Source organism: Lissotriton helveticus, chromosome 7, assembly GCF_964261635.1.
Source record: "Lissotriton helveticus chromosome 7, aLisHel1.1, whole genome shotgun sequence".
Taxonomy (NCBI): Eukaryota; Metazoa; Chordata; class Amphibia; order Caudata; family Salamandridae; genus Lissotriton; species Lissotriton helveticus.
In genome coordinates, this window is record NC_136068.1 from 1,054,764,999 (window position 1) to 1,054,779,218 (window position 14,220).

The 14,220-nt window shown below is 51.5% G+C and overlaps 1 protein-coding gene across 4 annotated transcripts in view; it reads right to left on the reverse strand.

The window, feature by feature from the left end:
- Nucleotides 1-14,220, reverse strand: part of DNAH17 (dynein axonemal heavy chain 17) — a 12,633,448-nt gene that overhangs the window by 6,511,014 nt on the left and 6,108,214 nt on the right. For all 4 annotated transcript variants that reach the window (XM_078653923.1, XM_078653924.1, XM_078653922.1 and 1 more), the window contains one exon: nt 5,500-5,637. In XM_078653923.1, the coding sequence (XP_078510049.1) occupies nt 5,500-5,637 (138 nt within the window). The remainder of the gene's footprint in view (nt 1-5,499; nt 5,638-14,220) is intronic.

Consider the following 14,220-nt stretch of genomic DNA (forward strand, 5'->3'; position numbering starts at 1 on the left):
CATTACTCAATTACAATTAAATTACTTCCCATCCTATAAACCCACAACCCGCTACAGAACTTAAACGCAAAAATGTATTAAAATTAATTTACAATTACTAAAAATTATAATTCATTTACCATAATTAAATTACTTCCCACCCTATTCCCCTATAAACCCACAACCCGCTCCAGTACTAAAACATGAAAATAACATTATTAATATATAAAAAAATAGTACACATATAATTTAAAACAAATAAAATACTTAACAAAAAGCATATAACACATACATAAAAAATACATAATAAAATACATAACAATAAACAAATATCGATATTAGTAACATCGAAATTAGTAACATCGATATATTTGATATCGATATTACTAACTTCGATATTACTTACATCGATATAAAAAAAATTGATATTACTTACCTTAGGGTCGATATTCTGTCCAACGATATTCTTGACCTCGATATTCTTCACCTTCGATATTTCCAACTCGATTCTACTGTAGGTCAAAATTTCGGAATCGATATTTAGACTGTGCACCGGTGTGGGTCCGTCACCGACATCATTGGATGACAGTCCCTGCAAGACTTGAAACCGGGCATCTACGACACCAGGAGTCGATCGACTCAAAAAAAAACAAACAAAAAGCCGAAAAAACTCAGCCAAAAAATGACTTGGGGGTACCACTCTCTACGGACATGCACTTGCTGGGGTGGAAAAGAACGAACTGACATCAGCGCGTGAGGTGGCGTCTGAGTAGCTGCTGCGACGTCATCTCGGCGACCACAACACCAACGATGGACCTCGAGCTGCATGACGCCACCTTCCGATGCGCAGGGGTACTGCTGATGAAAACTTTCCGGATCCAGTCTGACGGCTGTGGGTAATTTTAAAGTAAGGAATCTATCACTGTGTTTCTTTCAGATGACTCAGTTACGTAATGGCAATCCTCATTACCCAAGTCCAGGTTTTCCTCGTCACATTCCTGAACCCCTCCACACCTACATTTCCCACTCTGTGTGGGTATGAATACATAGTCCCTTCTCTTTATGTTGGGCTTCAATAACACAGAAGCACAGGTTACTACTTGTGTAACGATATATCTGTAAGAGACATTAGTTAGTGATAGATTCCTTACCTTAGAATATCCCCAGGCATCAGACTGGATCAGGAAATTTTTGCGTAGCAGTACCCTTGCGCGTCGGTAGGCGTCTTCTGCGGCTCCGCGTCCGTCGTCGTGGGCGCCGTGATGACGTCTTCAGAGTACTTAGACGCCGCCTCCGCGTGCTGACGTCAGTTCTTAGACACAGCTTTTCCGCGCCAGAAGCGCCGAGCCATGTTAAAAACCAACACTGGTGCCATTGAAACTAGGGCCCTGAAAGGGGATGACCTTAACCCTAGATATCGGATCGCAGAACGGGGAGGATGGGTGGGTCGGTAAGGAATCTATCACTAACTAATGTCTCTTACAGATATATCATTACACAAGTAGTAACTTGTGCATCTGAAAGAGACACGTTAGTGATAGATTCCTTACCTTAGAATAGATACCCCAGCAATACCAACCCCAGTGGTGGGTCTGCGAACCAATAATCACACCAGAAAGTCCTGGAGGACAGAACGGCCAAAGAAGCCATCCCTCCGGACTTGACTGTCCAGGCAGTAGTGTCTTGCAAACGTGTGCAGCGAGGCCCACGTAGCCGCCTGGCAAATGTCCTGCAAGGGCACTCCCCGGCCCAGGGCAGTTGTAGTTGCCGTGGCCTGCGTGGAATGAGCCCGCAATCCAACAGGGGGCTCCTTTTTAGCCAAGGAGTAACACGTCTGGATACACAAGATGATCCACCGAGAGATGGTCCACTTGTGCACCGCTTTCCCCTTCTTAGCGCCCACGTAACCAACAAAGAGTTGGTCAACCACCCGGAACTGGCGTGTGCAATCCAAGTAGAATGAAAGCGCACGTTTTGGATCCAGACGTTGGAGCCGCTCTTCCTCTTTAGAGGGGTGCGGTGGCGGAAAGAAGGTGGGCAAGGTGATATACTGCCCTATGTGGAAGGCCGTGACAACCTTGGGCAGGACAGATGGCTTAGTACGCAACACAACCTTGTCCGGAAGGGGAGGGAGTAGCCCCTTCGGACGATTTGCAGCACCCACCTGTCCGATGTGACAGTGCGCCAGTGGAGGAGGTGATGGCGAACCCTGCCCCCCACTGGCGTCACATGGGCCTGAAAGCACAGACTAGTAGGGTTTTGAGGCGGATGCGGCGGGGGAAGGTGTGGACTGACCTCGCCGTTGTCCCCGACTGCCGCCACGGCGGTTTCCACGGCCGCCACCGCATTGGGTATTACCTTGCGGAGCGTGGCTGGCAGCACGTGTGGGTACACCCCTTCCGTGGCCACGAAAGGAGTGAGAGGCAGCCGATAGCTGGCGCGGGGCCGAGAGGCCCAAGGACTTGGCCGTAGCCCTGGAGTCCTTAAAGCGCTCAAGCGCATGGTCTGCCTTCTCGCCAAAAAGGCTACGGCCATCAAACGGCATGTCCATGAGTGTGTTCTGGGCATCAGCCGAGAAGTTGGCAGACCTCAACCAGGCGTGACGAAGAATCGCCACCGTCGTTGCCATCGCTCTTCCCAGTGAGTCGGTGGTATCCAGTCCACACCGGATAGAATAACGTGCCGCATCTCGTCCTTCCACAAGGGCTTGGCCAAGTTTAGCCCGTACCTCCAACGGGCATTCTGGCAGCACGCCGCGACCGTATCCCACAGAGAGTGGGTGTAGCGGCCCAAGAGGCATGCGGTGTTGGAAGACCGCAGTCCCAGACTCAGGGAGGAGAATACCTTTTTGCTGTATTGCTCATACCTCTTGGATTTCCTGTCAGGCGGAGCCGATGGGAATGCGAATTGGAGGACTGGATCATCAGGCTCTCAGGGGTGGGGTGGGTGGACAGGAAACATGGGTCGCCCGGGGCTGGGCGGTGGCGTCTGGCCACGTTCCTATCTGCAGGCGAACCTGTAGCGGGCCTGGACCAAGTGCCCACAAGAACGTCAGTCAAGGCCTCATTAAACGGTAGCAGAGGCTCAGCCGAGCTTGACTGCGGTTTAAGGACCTCAGTGAGGAGGTTAGTCCTCACGGCCGCGACGGGGAGTTCAAGGCCAAAGGCCTTGGCTGCCCGCGTCAGCACCACACTGTAGGTAGCCCCCTCCTCCGTAGCCACGGTAGGAGGGGAGACAAAACCAGTGACTGGCGAAGTGTCCAATTCAGTGGCATTCCCAAGTCCACCGGTCCAGTCCTCCTGGGACTGACACTCCCGTGTCAGAGGGTCCTCAGACCCCTCCCAATTCTCCTCAATACCCATCTCCTGGTACTCAGGGGGATTAAATGATGGGGCCGGTTCATGGAAGGTGAAGTCTCCAAACGGCATCGAAAGCGGCGCCCAGCGGTACCGTTCCGGCGCCAGAACCGGATCGAGGGAGGCAGGAAACATGGGTCGCCCGGGGCTGGGCGGTGGCGTCTGGCCACGTTCCTATCTGCAGGCGAACCTGTAGCAGGCCTGGACCAAGTGCCCACAAGAACGTCAGTCAAGGCCTCATTAAACGGCAGCAGAGGCTCAGCCGAGCTTGACTGCGGTTTAAGGACCTCAGTGAGGAGGTTAGTCCTCACGGCCGCGACGGGGAGTTCAAGGCCAAAGGCCTTGGCTGCCCGCGTCAGCACCACACTGTAGGTAGCCCCCTCCTCCGTAGCCACGGTAGGAGGGGAGACAAAACCAGTGACTGGCGAAGTGTCCAATTCACTGGCATCCCCAAGTCCACCTGTCCAGTCCTCCTGGGACTGACACTCCCGTGTCAGAGGGTCCTCAGACCCCTCCCAATTCTCCTCATCACCCATCTCCTGGTACTCAGGGGGATCAAATGATGGGCCGGTTCATGGAAGGTGAAGTCTCCAAACGGCATTGAAAGCGGCGCCCAGCGGTACAGTTCCAGCGCCGGATCGAGGGAGGCATCGGGGACGGCGCCGCCTGAAGACGGCGCCGGGGGTGACACCTGAGGGACTGGCGCCGGGGAGGTCGTCAAGTGTACCGGCGATGACCCGGATCCGGAAAAGGATCCTGTGGGGGCCTGCGGCGCCAGGGCCCAAAGGCGCCATCGGCGCCGGGGCCGAAGAGCCCGGCGGTGTCGTGGCCGAAGCCCCCGACCCGCTAGGGCCCCCAGACCGGTCCGCTAGGCCCAAAGGTGCCGCGGAGCCCGTCGGGGGAGTGAGGGACCTCATGGCCATGAGGAACCGCTCGATCTCTTCCCGCGTCGCGCGCGGCCCAGGAACCGGAGGGTATGGGGCCGGACGCGACGCCTGCAACTCCGACGGAGCCGCGTTGGCGGTGTCACCTGAACCCCCGGCCGCGCCGCGCGAGCGTCGGGGGGAGTCGGAAGAGCGATGATGTCTCTTCGACTTCTTGTGCTTACCTGACGACTTTGACCCTGAGGAGTGATGTCGACTCCCGGAGCTCCGATGGCTCCTCTCCCGCGACCGGTCCCTCGACCTCCGTCCGGACCGGGACCTTTCCTGGATCGGGGCCGACTGCCAGAGTTCGAGTCGCTTGCGGGACCGCTCCCGCCTAGCTTTCGAAGTCAGGGCCCGGCAGTCGGAACAGGTCTTGTCGTCGTGGTCGACGCCGAGACAGTGGAGACACCGACGGTGAGGGTCGGTGACCGACATCAGTCGGTCGCAGTACTCACAGGGCTTAAAACCTAGCATCCCTATCGGCACCGTCCGGAGTCGAAGACTCGAAAAAGAAACGATCAAAAAGGATAAAAAAAGTTTAGTCAAAAAGGACTAAGGTACCACTTTTTCCAGATCTGCGCTGCTACCTACCGACGCGCAAGGGTACTGCTACGCAAAAATTTCCGGATCCAGTCTGACGCCTGGGGATATTCTAAGGTAAGGAATCTATCACTAACATGTCTCTTTCAGATGTGCAGATGGTAGCTTCCCTTTTGAAGAATTATGAAAGAGAGGGGGCGCCATATCGGTTGAAATATTTTTTTTGGGCAAGGTAAACAATGTCTGTGGGTTCGGAGAATTGTTCACTGTGTACGACTTGTGACGAGGAAAATTGTGGACTCAGGGTTAATGACAATTACCGATAAGAAACTGGGACATTAAAGGAAGGTGAAGGCTCCTGGACTAATTTTAATAGTTTTTTCCAAATTGCTGCCATATCATGAACTCTTCGTAGTCTCCATTTATGTGTTTGCCACTACACAATCATTGATTTCTGGCCTGTATTTTCTCTTATAGTGTAAATTGAAATACCAACAGATCATATCCTTCAGAACAAGAACGTCACTTAATGTGCAACAAAAGAGCATAGTAAAACTAAACAAAAAAAGCACTATCAGGGCATTAATAATTTACAGTATAAAAGCCAAACCCAATTAGATCAACTGTTTTTGATTGCTTGTTGGGTTTATCCAATTTATATTTTCGCTATTTCTCTATATAGATCATATGTAACCCACCTGAGATTTTCCACAGCCAGCATTCCCAATTACAAACACAGAATGCCTCACTTGTAAAAGTTCTTCCAATTGGACAATCTTCAGTACAAAGCTGTCCTCAGCTTGCAACTTCAGGTCCATTACAGACTGTTTAATTATCTAGAATAAAATATCAGTCCAGGAGTTATAGTATGTAAAACAAATTTGCTAGTAACAATCAGTGCAGTCTTGCAACATTCATAGATTTTATACTTGTTTTCTCAAAGTCATGTTTTTTTCTCAAAATGACTGCTCTATAACTGACATTTAAGCTCACATTTATCAAAATGTAAAGTGTAAGTAATGCTCCTAAAAAAATGGTAAATGTATCCCAAGCTCGATATTCATTCCTAGCTATATAAGCAAAAGACAAGCACGAATTTTAAACATTAATAGTATAGCACAGAATTGTTATTGTGTGGATATACAATAATGTTATAATAAAAATAACTCAATATCCTAATACATTTAACATTAAAAATCATTACATATGGTGTTTTAATGCCAGCTTCAAAAATGTGCACTAAATATTCAAAGGAGTTATGTATCCTTCTTGGTTGGTCCCAGAGAATCCAGTTGGGCGAGTTCGTATCAGACAAAGGCACCCTTAGTTGTGGCGTCATGCAAGGCTCTGCCCTGTCCCTACTCCTTTTTAACCCCTTCCGCGCTCATGACTAAGCTCAGCTCGTCATGAGTTACGATGCTCGTACGCTCATGAAGAGCTGAGCTCGTCATGTAACGCGGCTTTTTAAAAACCGCCGCACACAGCGGGAAAACCACTAGCGCGCCTTCGGTTAATATGTATCTGCAGCCGCTGGTAGCGGCCTTAGCCAACTTCGATTGTAGAGTTTTTAACTAAGCGGATGATACCCAACTCATCCTTCGTGTCGACAACTCCTCTCATGCACAGGATCTGGCACAAAATATTCTCAGATTTACAGTGAATTGGATGACAGTAAATTCACTGAAAATCAACCCGGATAAGACAGAAGTTCTTTTGTCATTCCCACCAAAAGCAACCCCTGGAATGAACATTTTTGACCCCAAGAGCTAAATGCCACCCCCCTACCTGTGCCGGTCTTGAAAAGCCGTGGCATAAAAGTTGACTCCGAGCTCTCCATGGCCAACCAGTTCATCTCCGTGGTTGGTACCTTCACAGGTCTGATGCTGCAGTTGCGGAAACTTGTCCCCCTTTTTTCTACCACCTCACTACAACTACAGATGATAGTGGCAGCCACCATCATCTCGAGGTTGGACTATGGCAATGCCTTATACATCGGCCTTCCGCAGAAACATATTAACAGACTACAGGTGGTACTGAATGATGCGGCTAGGCTGATTTTCAGGCTTCCATGAAGGTCTCACGCCACCCCGCTGCTGTGCAAGTTGCATTGGCTCCCCGTTAGGCAGAGAGCAAAATTCAAGGTCCTCTGTATTGCCCACAAAGCAATCTATGGCCAAGCACCAACCTATATTAAAGGACACCTCGAGACCTATGTCCCAGGCTGCACATTGAGGTCCTCTGAGGCCTGTCGCCTATCCCGCCCACTGTATAACACCACAGCAAAAGGGAGCAGAGCCTTCTCCTTCCTGGTCCCACAGCTATGGAACCAGTTATCTGAACATCTCCGAAAGGAACCCACTCTCCTCTTGTTCAGGAAGCAGCTTAAAACTTTTCTGTTTAGAGAGACCCTGAATACGGTCTAGCTCTATATCCATGTACTGATTATGACATCGTTTAGTAGCTTCTGGCCACTCTCCTCCAAGCGCTAAGAGACCTGCCGGTAATTAGGCGCTATATAAATACCAGTTAACATTATTATTATTTTAAGAATTCAAAAGACTATTATAAAAATGCAATGAATTTCACCGACTATGGGTCCTAGCTTTTAAAAAACAACCTGGCTGAATAAAGCTAAAAGTGAAGGTAAAATCACATTTATTTAAATTACATCAATTTCCACTCAATTCTTCCATTTTATCATTTGTTCACCTACTTTACATTACCTCAAACCTTTGTCCCTAAATATCTTTCTGTCATAGTGTTATATATTCAACTACCTATGGTGCAGTAGTTTGCCCAAGGGGCATAAAATGGTACCTTCCAAAAAAGATTGACAGTTTTTTTCCTTAAAAGTTGACCCCAAGATTTTTTAAATGTTTGCATTGAGGAAGAGACACAGGCTGAACAAGTGATCAACCATTTCAATGCAGATTGTACAAATGTAACACATTTGATGGACCAAGAGCCCACAGCCTGAAGTATATAAGAATACAAAAGGCTAAATCACAAGAATTACCTTTTTACAGACGACTGTAGACTACAGTTAAGGTTGAGTCGTCTGTGCATGGTGTTAGAATTAGTGTGTAGGGTTTTTGTAGATATCTTCACTTTTATTCAAATCCTGTATAAATGCATCCTAATTAATTCTTTAATTTAGGGGTATTTAATCTGGTTCTTATTCACCAAACCAAGACTACAAAAGGCCTATAACCAGTGGTTTTCCTGTCTATTTAAACAAGCATTGAAAATGCAATAGGTCTCGCCCTAGTTTAAGTTAAAGCAATTCTGTTTGTAAGTAGGTGTTTTTTTAGGTCTCGCTGATCCAGCGCGCATGCGCCGTCAGTGAGACTGGCTTTTCGAAGGGCTTTCATCGGCCACCAGCGGGCGCACGCTTAAGAGCACAGGCGCCATCTCTTGGGCACCCTTACAGTCGCAATTACTTTCACTTTCGCGGCGCCGATGGCCGTGCGGCCAATTCTTGTTCAATCAATCAATCAATACACTTGTAGAGCGCGCTACTCACCCGTGGGGGTCTCCAGGCACTGAGGGTGGGGGAGTGCCGCTACTGCTCGAAGAGCCAGGTCTTGAGGTGTTTCCTGAATGTGAGGTGGTCCTTGGTCAGTCGTAGGTGGGCAGGGAGGGAGTTCCACGTTTTGGCCGCCAGGTAGGAGAATGAACTTCTTCCGGCGCTGGTTCTGCGGATCCGTGGGATGGTGGCGAGGGCGAGGCTGGCGGAGCAGAGTTTGCGTGTTGGAGTGTAGAACGTGAGGCGGTTGTTGAGGTATTCAGGGCCTATCTCGTGGAGCACATTGTGTACATGGGTGAGGAGCCTGAACGTGATCCTTTTGTTGACGGGGAGCCAGTGCAGGTCTCTCAGGTGGGCTGATATGTGGCTGTGGCGGGGGATGTCAAGGACGAGTCGTGCGGATGCGTTCTGTATGCGTTGGAGTCTTTTCTGAAGTTTGACTGTCGTTCCTGCGTATAGGGCGTTCCCATAGTCCAGTCGGCTGGTGACGAGGACCTGGGTGACCGTCTTTCTAATTCCGGTAGGGATCCATCGGAAGATCTTACGGAGCATGCCCAGGGTGTTGAACATGAAGATGAGATGGCGTTGACTTGTTTGGTCATCGTCAGAGAGGAGTCCAGGATGAATCCCAGGTTGCGTGCGTGGTCAGTGGGTCTCGATGGGGTGCCCAGTTCTGTGGGCCACCAGGAGTTGTCCCAGGCGGACGGGGATGGTCCGAGGATGAGGACATCTGTCTTGTCTGAGTTCAGTTTCAGACGGCTGAGTTTCATCCATTCAGCGACGTTTTTCATTCCTTCCTGGAGGTTGAGTTTGGCAGTAGCTGGGTCTTTGGTGAGGGAGAGTATCAGCTGGGTGTCATCGGCGTATGAGATGATGTTGACGTTTTGTTTGCGTGCGATGGTGGAGAGGGGGCTCATGTAGATATTGAAGAGGGTAGGGCTGAGCGATGAACCTTGGGGTACGCCGCAGATGATTTCGTTGGCCAAGGAGTGGAAGGGAGGGAGGCGGACTCTCTTTGTTCTGTCGGAGAGGAACGGGGTGATGCAGTCCAGTGCTTTACCTTGGTTCCCGGCGTTGTGGAGGCAGGTTATTAGGGTGCGATGGCAGACTGTATCAAAGGCGGCTGAGAGGTCTAGGAGGATGAGGGCGTGGTTTCCCCGTTGTCGAGTAGGGTCCTGATGTCGTCGGTGGCTGCCATGAGGGCGGTCTCGGTGCTGTGGTAGGCTCGAAATCAGGACTGGGATGGGTAGAGGGATCCGTTGGCCTCAAGGAATGCGGTCAGCTGTTTATTGAAAATCTTCTCAATTACTTTCGCCGGGAAGGGAAGAAGAGAGATGGGGCGGAGGTTTTTGAGGTCTTTAGGGTCCGCTGTGGGTTTCTTCAGTAGGGCGTTGATCTCTGCGTGCTTCCAGCTCTCTGGGAAGGTGGCGGATGCGAGGGAGTTGTTTATGACGTTCGGTAGGTGGGGAGTGATGATGGTGTCGGCTTTGTTGAAGATGTGGTGAGGGCATGGGTTGGAAGGAGAGCCGGAGTGGATGGTGTTCATAGCGTGGACGGTGTCTTCGGTGCTGATGGGAGTCCAAGCGCTGAGGGTGGTTGTGGGGGGCGTTGGTTCGGTGGCTGGGGGCGGGGTCTGGGTGTCGAAGCTGTTGTGGGTATCGGCAATCTTGCGGTGAAAGAACGTGGTGAGGGAGTTGCAGAGGTCTTGCGATGCTGTGATGTCGTTGCTGTTGGCGTTGGGATCGGAGAGCTCTTTTACGATGCTGAAGAGTTCCTTGCTGTTGTGTGTGTTGTTGTCCAGCCGTTCTTTGAACGAAGTCTTTTTGGTGGTGTGGATCAGCTGGTGGTGTTTGCGGGTGGCGTTCTTGAGGGCTGTCATGTTTTCTGTCATCTGTTCTTGGCGTCAGGTTTTCTCGAGGGTTCGGCAGTATTTCTTCGATTCTTTGAGTTCGTCGGTGAACCATGTTGTTTTCCTGTTGCCGGGCTTGCCTGGAGGGTTCTTCAGTGGTGCAAGGGTGTTGGTGCAGTTGATGATCCACTGTGTGAGGTTGCGGGCTGCGTCACTGGTGTCAGTGGTGGTGATAGGTGGGTTCTGGCTCAGTGATGTGGTTAGCTGGTCAGCGGTGACTTTGCTCCAGCATCTACGGAGGATCTGTTGCGGGACGGGGTCTTCTCAAACGTGAAGTGGATGCAGGTGTGGTCGGTTCAGCGTAGTCCGGTGGAGTGGCTGAAGGCAACGTGGCTGCTGGCAGAGAAGATGGGGTCAAGCGTGTGGCCGACGTGGTGGGTGGGGGTGTTCACCAGTTGCTTGAGTCCGAGGTTGGCGAGGTTGTCGAGCAGGGTGGTGGTGTTGTTGTCATTGTTGTTCTCTAGGTGGAAGTTCAGGTCCCCTAGGAGGATGTAGTCTGATGAGGCGAGGGCATGTGGGCTGATGAAGTCGGCGATGGCTTCACTGAATTGTTTACGTGGGCCCGGCGGTCTGTAGACGAGGGTTCCTCTGAGGGTGGTCTTGGGCTTGGTGTGGATCTGGAAGTGTAGGTGTTCGGCGGTGGTAAGGGCATCTTCGGAGTTGGTTGTGATGTCGATGGTGTTCCTGTAGATGATGGCGATTCCTCCTCCGGTTTGGTTGACGCGGTCCTTTCGGGTGATCTTGTAGCCGTCAGGGATGGCTATGGCGATGTTGGGGGCTGAGGAGGTGTTCATCCAGGTTTCCGTGAGGAAGTCGATGTCTGGTGCTGTTGTATCGAGGAGGTCCCAGAGTTCGACGGCGTGCTTGTGGACGGAGCGGGTGTTGAGCAGGATGTACTTAAGTTGGTTGCTGTTGTTGCCTGGTCTGGGTGGTGGGATGTATTTTCGGGTCCAGGTGAATTTGCAGGTTTGGCAGAAGAAGGGTCCGTGGGTGTGCTTCTGAGTGGCTTGGTAGCAGGCAGATGGTCGGCCGGTGTTGAGTGCGTGGAGGGTGGTGGTGTTGTATCTTGGTTTCGGCGAGGGCCAGGGGTTCTGGCGCTGGGTGCGGTCCAGGCACGGATGGACGCAGACAGGCTTGCCTTTGGTGTGCCTTTGGCACGCCAGCGCCGTGGCCGTGGCGCGGCCTCCATAAGAAGGGCTATGGGAGGGAGGAGAAGCTGTGAGGCGGGAGCGGGCGGTGAATGGGGCACCAGGGGGGCGGGGCCGCAGGGAGGCAGCGGCGGGAATCGCGAGGGAGGGGAGAGGAGGGAGCAGGGGGGGTTCACTGGAACAATGGGCGACGAAGGCAGCAATGAGGAGAGCAGTAAAGAGAAAATAGGAAGGCAGTACAAAGGCACAGAAGGAAAAAGAAAACAGACAGTCCTAGGCAAATAGGACTGCACCTGAATACAGTCAACACAGCGGGCAGCAGGACAGCGGCGGCACAGGGGGACCGTGTGGCGGCTGAGGGGGCGACCTACCTGGTGATATAAAGATGCTGGTCACTCCGTTTCAAAACAAATCTTCTGAGAACTGTGTCTCTCCTGCAGCTACTCGTCTCACAAGATAAAAAGAGGGAGAGAAAGACAGTGTGAGTCTGTGCATGCGTCTCTCAATTGTTGTCACAGGTTCCATGCCAGGGGCTGCTTTATCAGCCATTCATCCTTTCTAGTGTGAAAATGTGAATATCTCATGATGCGGAAAGAAACAACTACTTTAATGCACCAGGAGAGTTTTACCTTGCTGTGTGCACTAAAAACCTAGGATATTTTTACTTCAAAAGATGCGCATCAACTTATATAAACAGTTTTAGACTTTGACCTTGCTCTACAATTCTCTACATGGTCAGTGGGAGAGCTCTTTGACCACGACCTTTATCCTGACAGATTTCCTTGCCCCGGGCGCCATCACTCGCCAGAAGCACGTGTCTCAAACCATATGGCACGCGCCGTGTGCTTCAGTGCCAGCGAGGAGGCGAACCCTGCCTGCCCCATCTATTCGGGGCCTCTTGCTAGCAGTTTCGGAATGTCACAAGCAAGGCCCCGGTGTGAGAAGTTAGCCTGGCATATGATATCCACTATTCTAGTGGGCACCTTGCACCAGTCTAAACGACCCTTATTGAGGGTGGTTGTAAAGTCAACTGTTAGACCTGGCACCTTGGCGTGAGTTTCCCTTCCACTTTTTGCTGATGTGCCTCAGATGTTTTTGCTGGTGTCCGCCGCTCAGGGCACTGCGCCACGGCCAACCCGTGCCGCAGTGCAAGTGCTCCCTATGGAAAATGTAACTGTGATTGATATTCCTGATTGGTTCATTGGATTTACTGTCAGTCCCAGTAAAGTGCACCAGGAGTGCCAGGGCTTGTAAATGCCAATACTGCTAGTGGGCCTGCAGCGCTGGTTGCGCCACCCACAGAAGCAGCCTTGTAAAATGTGGCTAGGGTCTGCCATTGCAGAACCTGCGTGCAGTCTGGTACTGTCATGCTGGCTGGGCAAGTGCACACACTTCCCAGCCCCCAAACCTTCCCTTAACTTCATATTAGTCACCCCTATGGTAGACCTAAGGGCAGGGTGCATTGTAAGTGTAAGGTAGGACATGCTCTGATGTTTGTGGCATGTCCTAATAGTGAATTACAGCCAAATTCGTTTTTCACTATTGTAAGGCTACCTGTTCTCTTAGGCCAGTTGGGCTGCTGGAATTATTACACTCTATAATCCCAGCAGGCACAGGGAACATGGTAGAAAATAGTTTAGTATGCCTGAACTCAGAATAATAAAATACTTATTTTAGTAAAGTTTATTTTAATATCCTGTGTTTGCAAATGCTACTTTTAGAAAGTTAGCATTTGCTTGCCTAACCATTTCAGCCCGCCTCTGCTAGTATGTGTATCTGGCTGTCTGGGATGTGTGAGTGACAGGGCTGGGGGATGACAGGTGGTGAATGCAAGGATTACACCTTAGTGGGAGGTAGGAGTCCCCCTGGACTCTTAATCAGGCTGTGTTCTGCCACCACAATGCTGGCTCCGCCCCCTGGGGAGCGACTGATGACTCAGCCGGCACCTGGCCCAGGAAGGGCGAAGCACTGTCATCAAGGTACTCCTGGCTGCCCCTGTCCCCACAATGCTGGCTCCACCTCCTGTGGAGCGTCTGATGGGCCTGCCCCTCACACTGAAAGCAGAAGCCAGAAGTACACCCAACAAGTGCTCAGGGACTGAAAGCAGTTATGCAAAGGCCCCCCTGGCCCGAGAAGACAAAAGAAATGCTGTATAAAAGTAGGAGCCCTGCTCCTTGTAAATCAGAATCCTGTTTCCCACAACGAACCTCTGCCCAACTAGAAGGAAAAGAAGAAGAAGCTGGAAGGACTGACCTGCTGTCTGCCTTGCTGAGGAAGGAGAGGAAAAGACTTTGAAAAGACTTTGCTGACTTGTGCTAGAAACTTTCTCCAAGGGCTTGACTGAGCTTGCCCCCTAAACTGAACCCCAGGACCAGGCGGTTCATTGTGCCTTCGTCTCTATCTGCCAGCCATGTGTGCTTCCCGCCGGAGAAAGACTGCGCCCCTCACCGCCCCCTCCTAGGGCTGTGGCACTCGGGAGCTCGCCTGTCCTTTACCCGTGAGAGCCTCGCTCCTTGGAGTCTCTCTCTGCCCCCGTGTCAGGCTGCCTGCTCCTCTACCCCTGCCTGCCACTGGAGCGCGCTGAAGTGCTCTCGCCCCTCCCGCCGGAATTTTCTCCAGGCCGGTGACTTAAGCCGGGACTGCAGCCAGCACGAAGGACCGTGCCCTGCTGTCCCCGCTCGCCAACTGGAGGAGTTTGCAGGCTGCGCAGCCCCCCTGTTGGGAGACCCCAGTACCATCTGTACCGGGGTCGTGGGCCGCGCCCGCCTGTATGCACCCACCTGCTGCAGACGGAGACCCGGAGACACTGCCAGAGACGAGTCCACTGCCAGTGTCC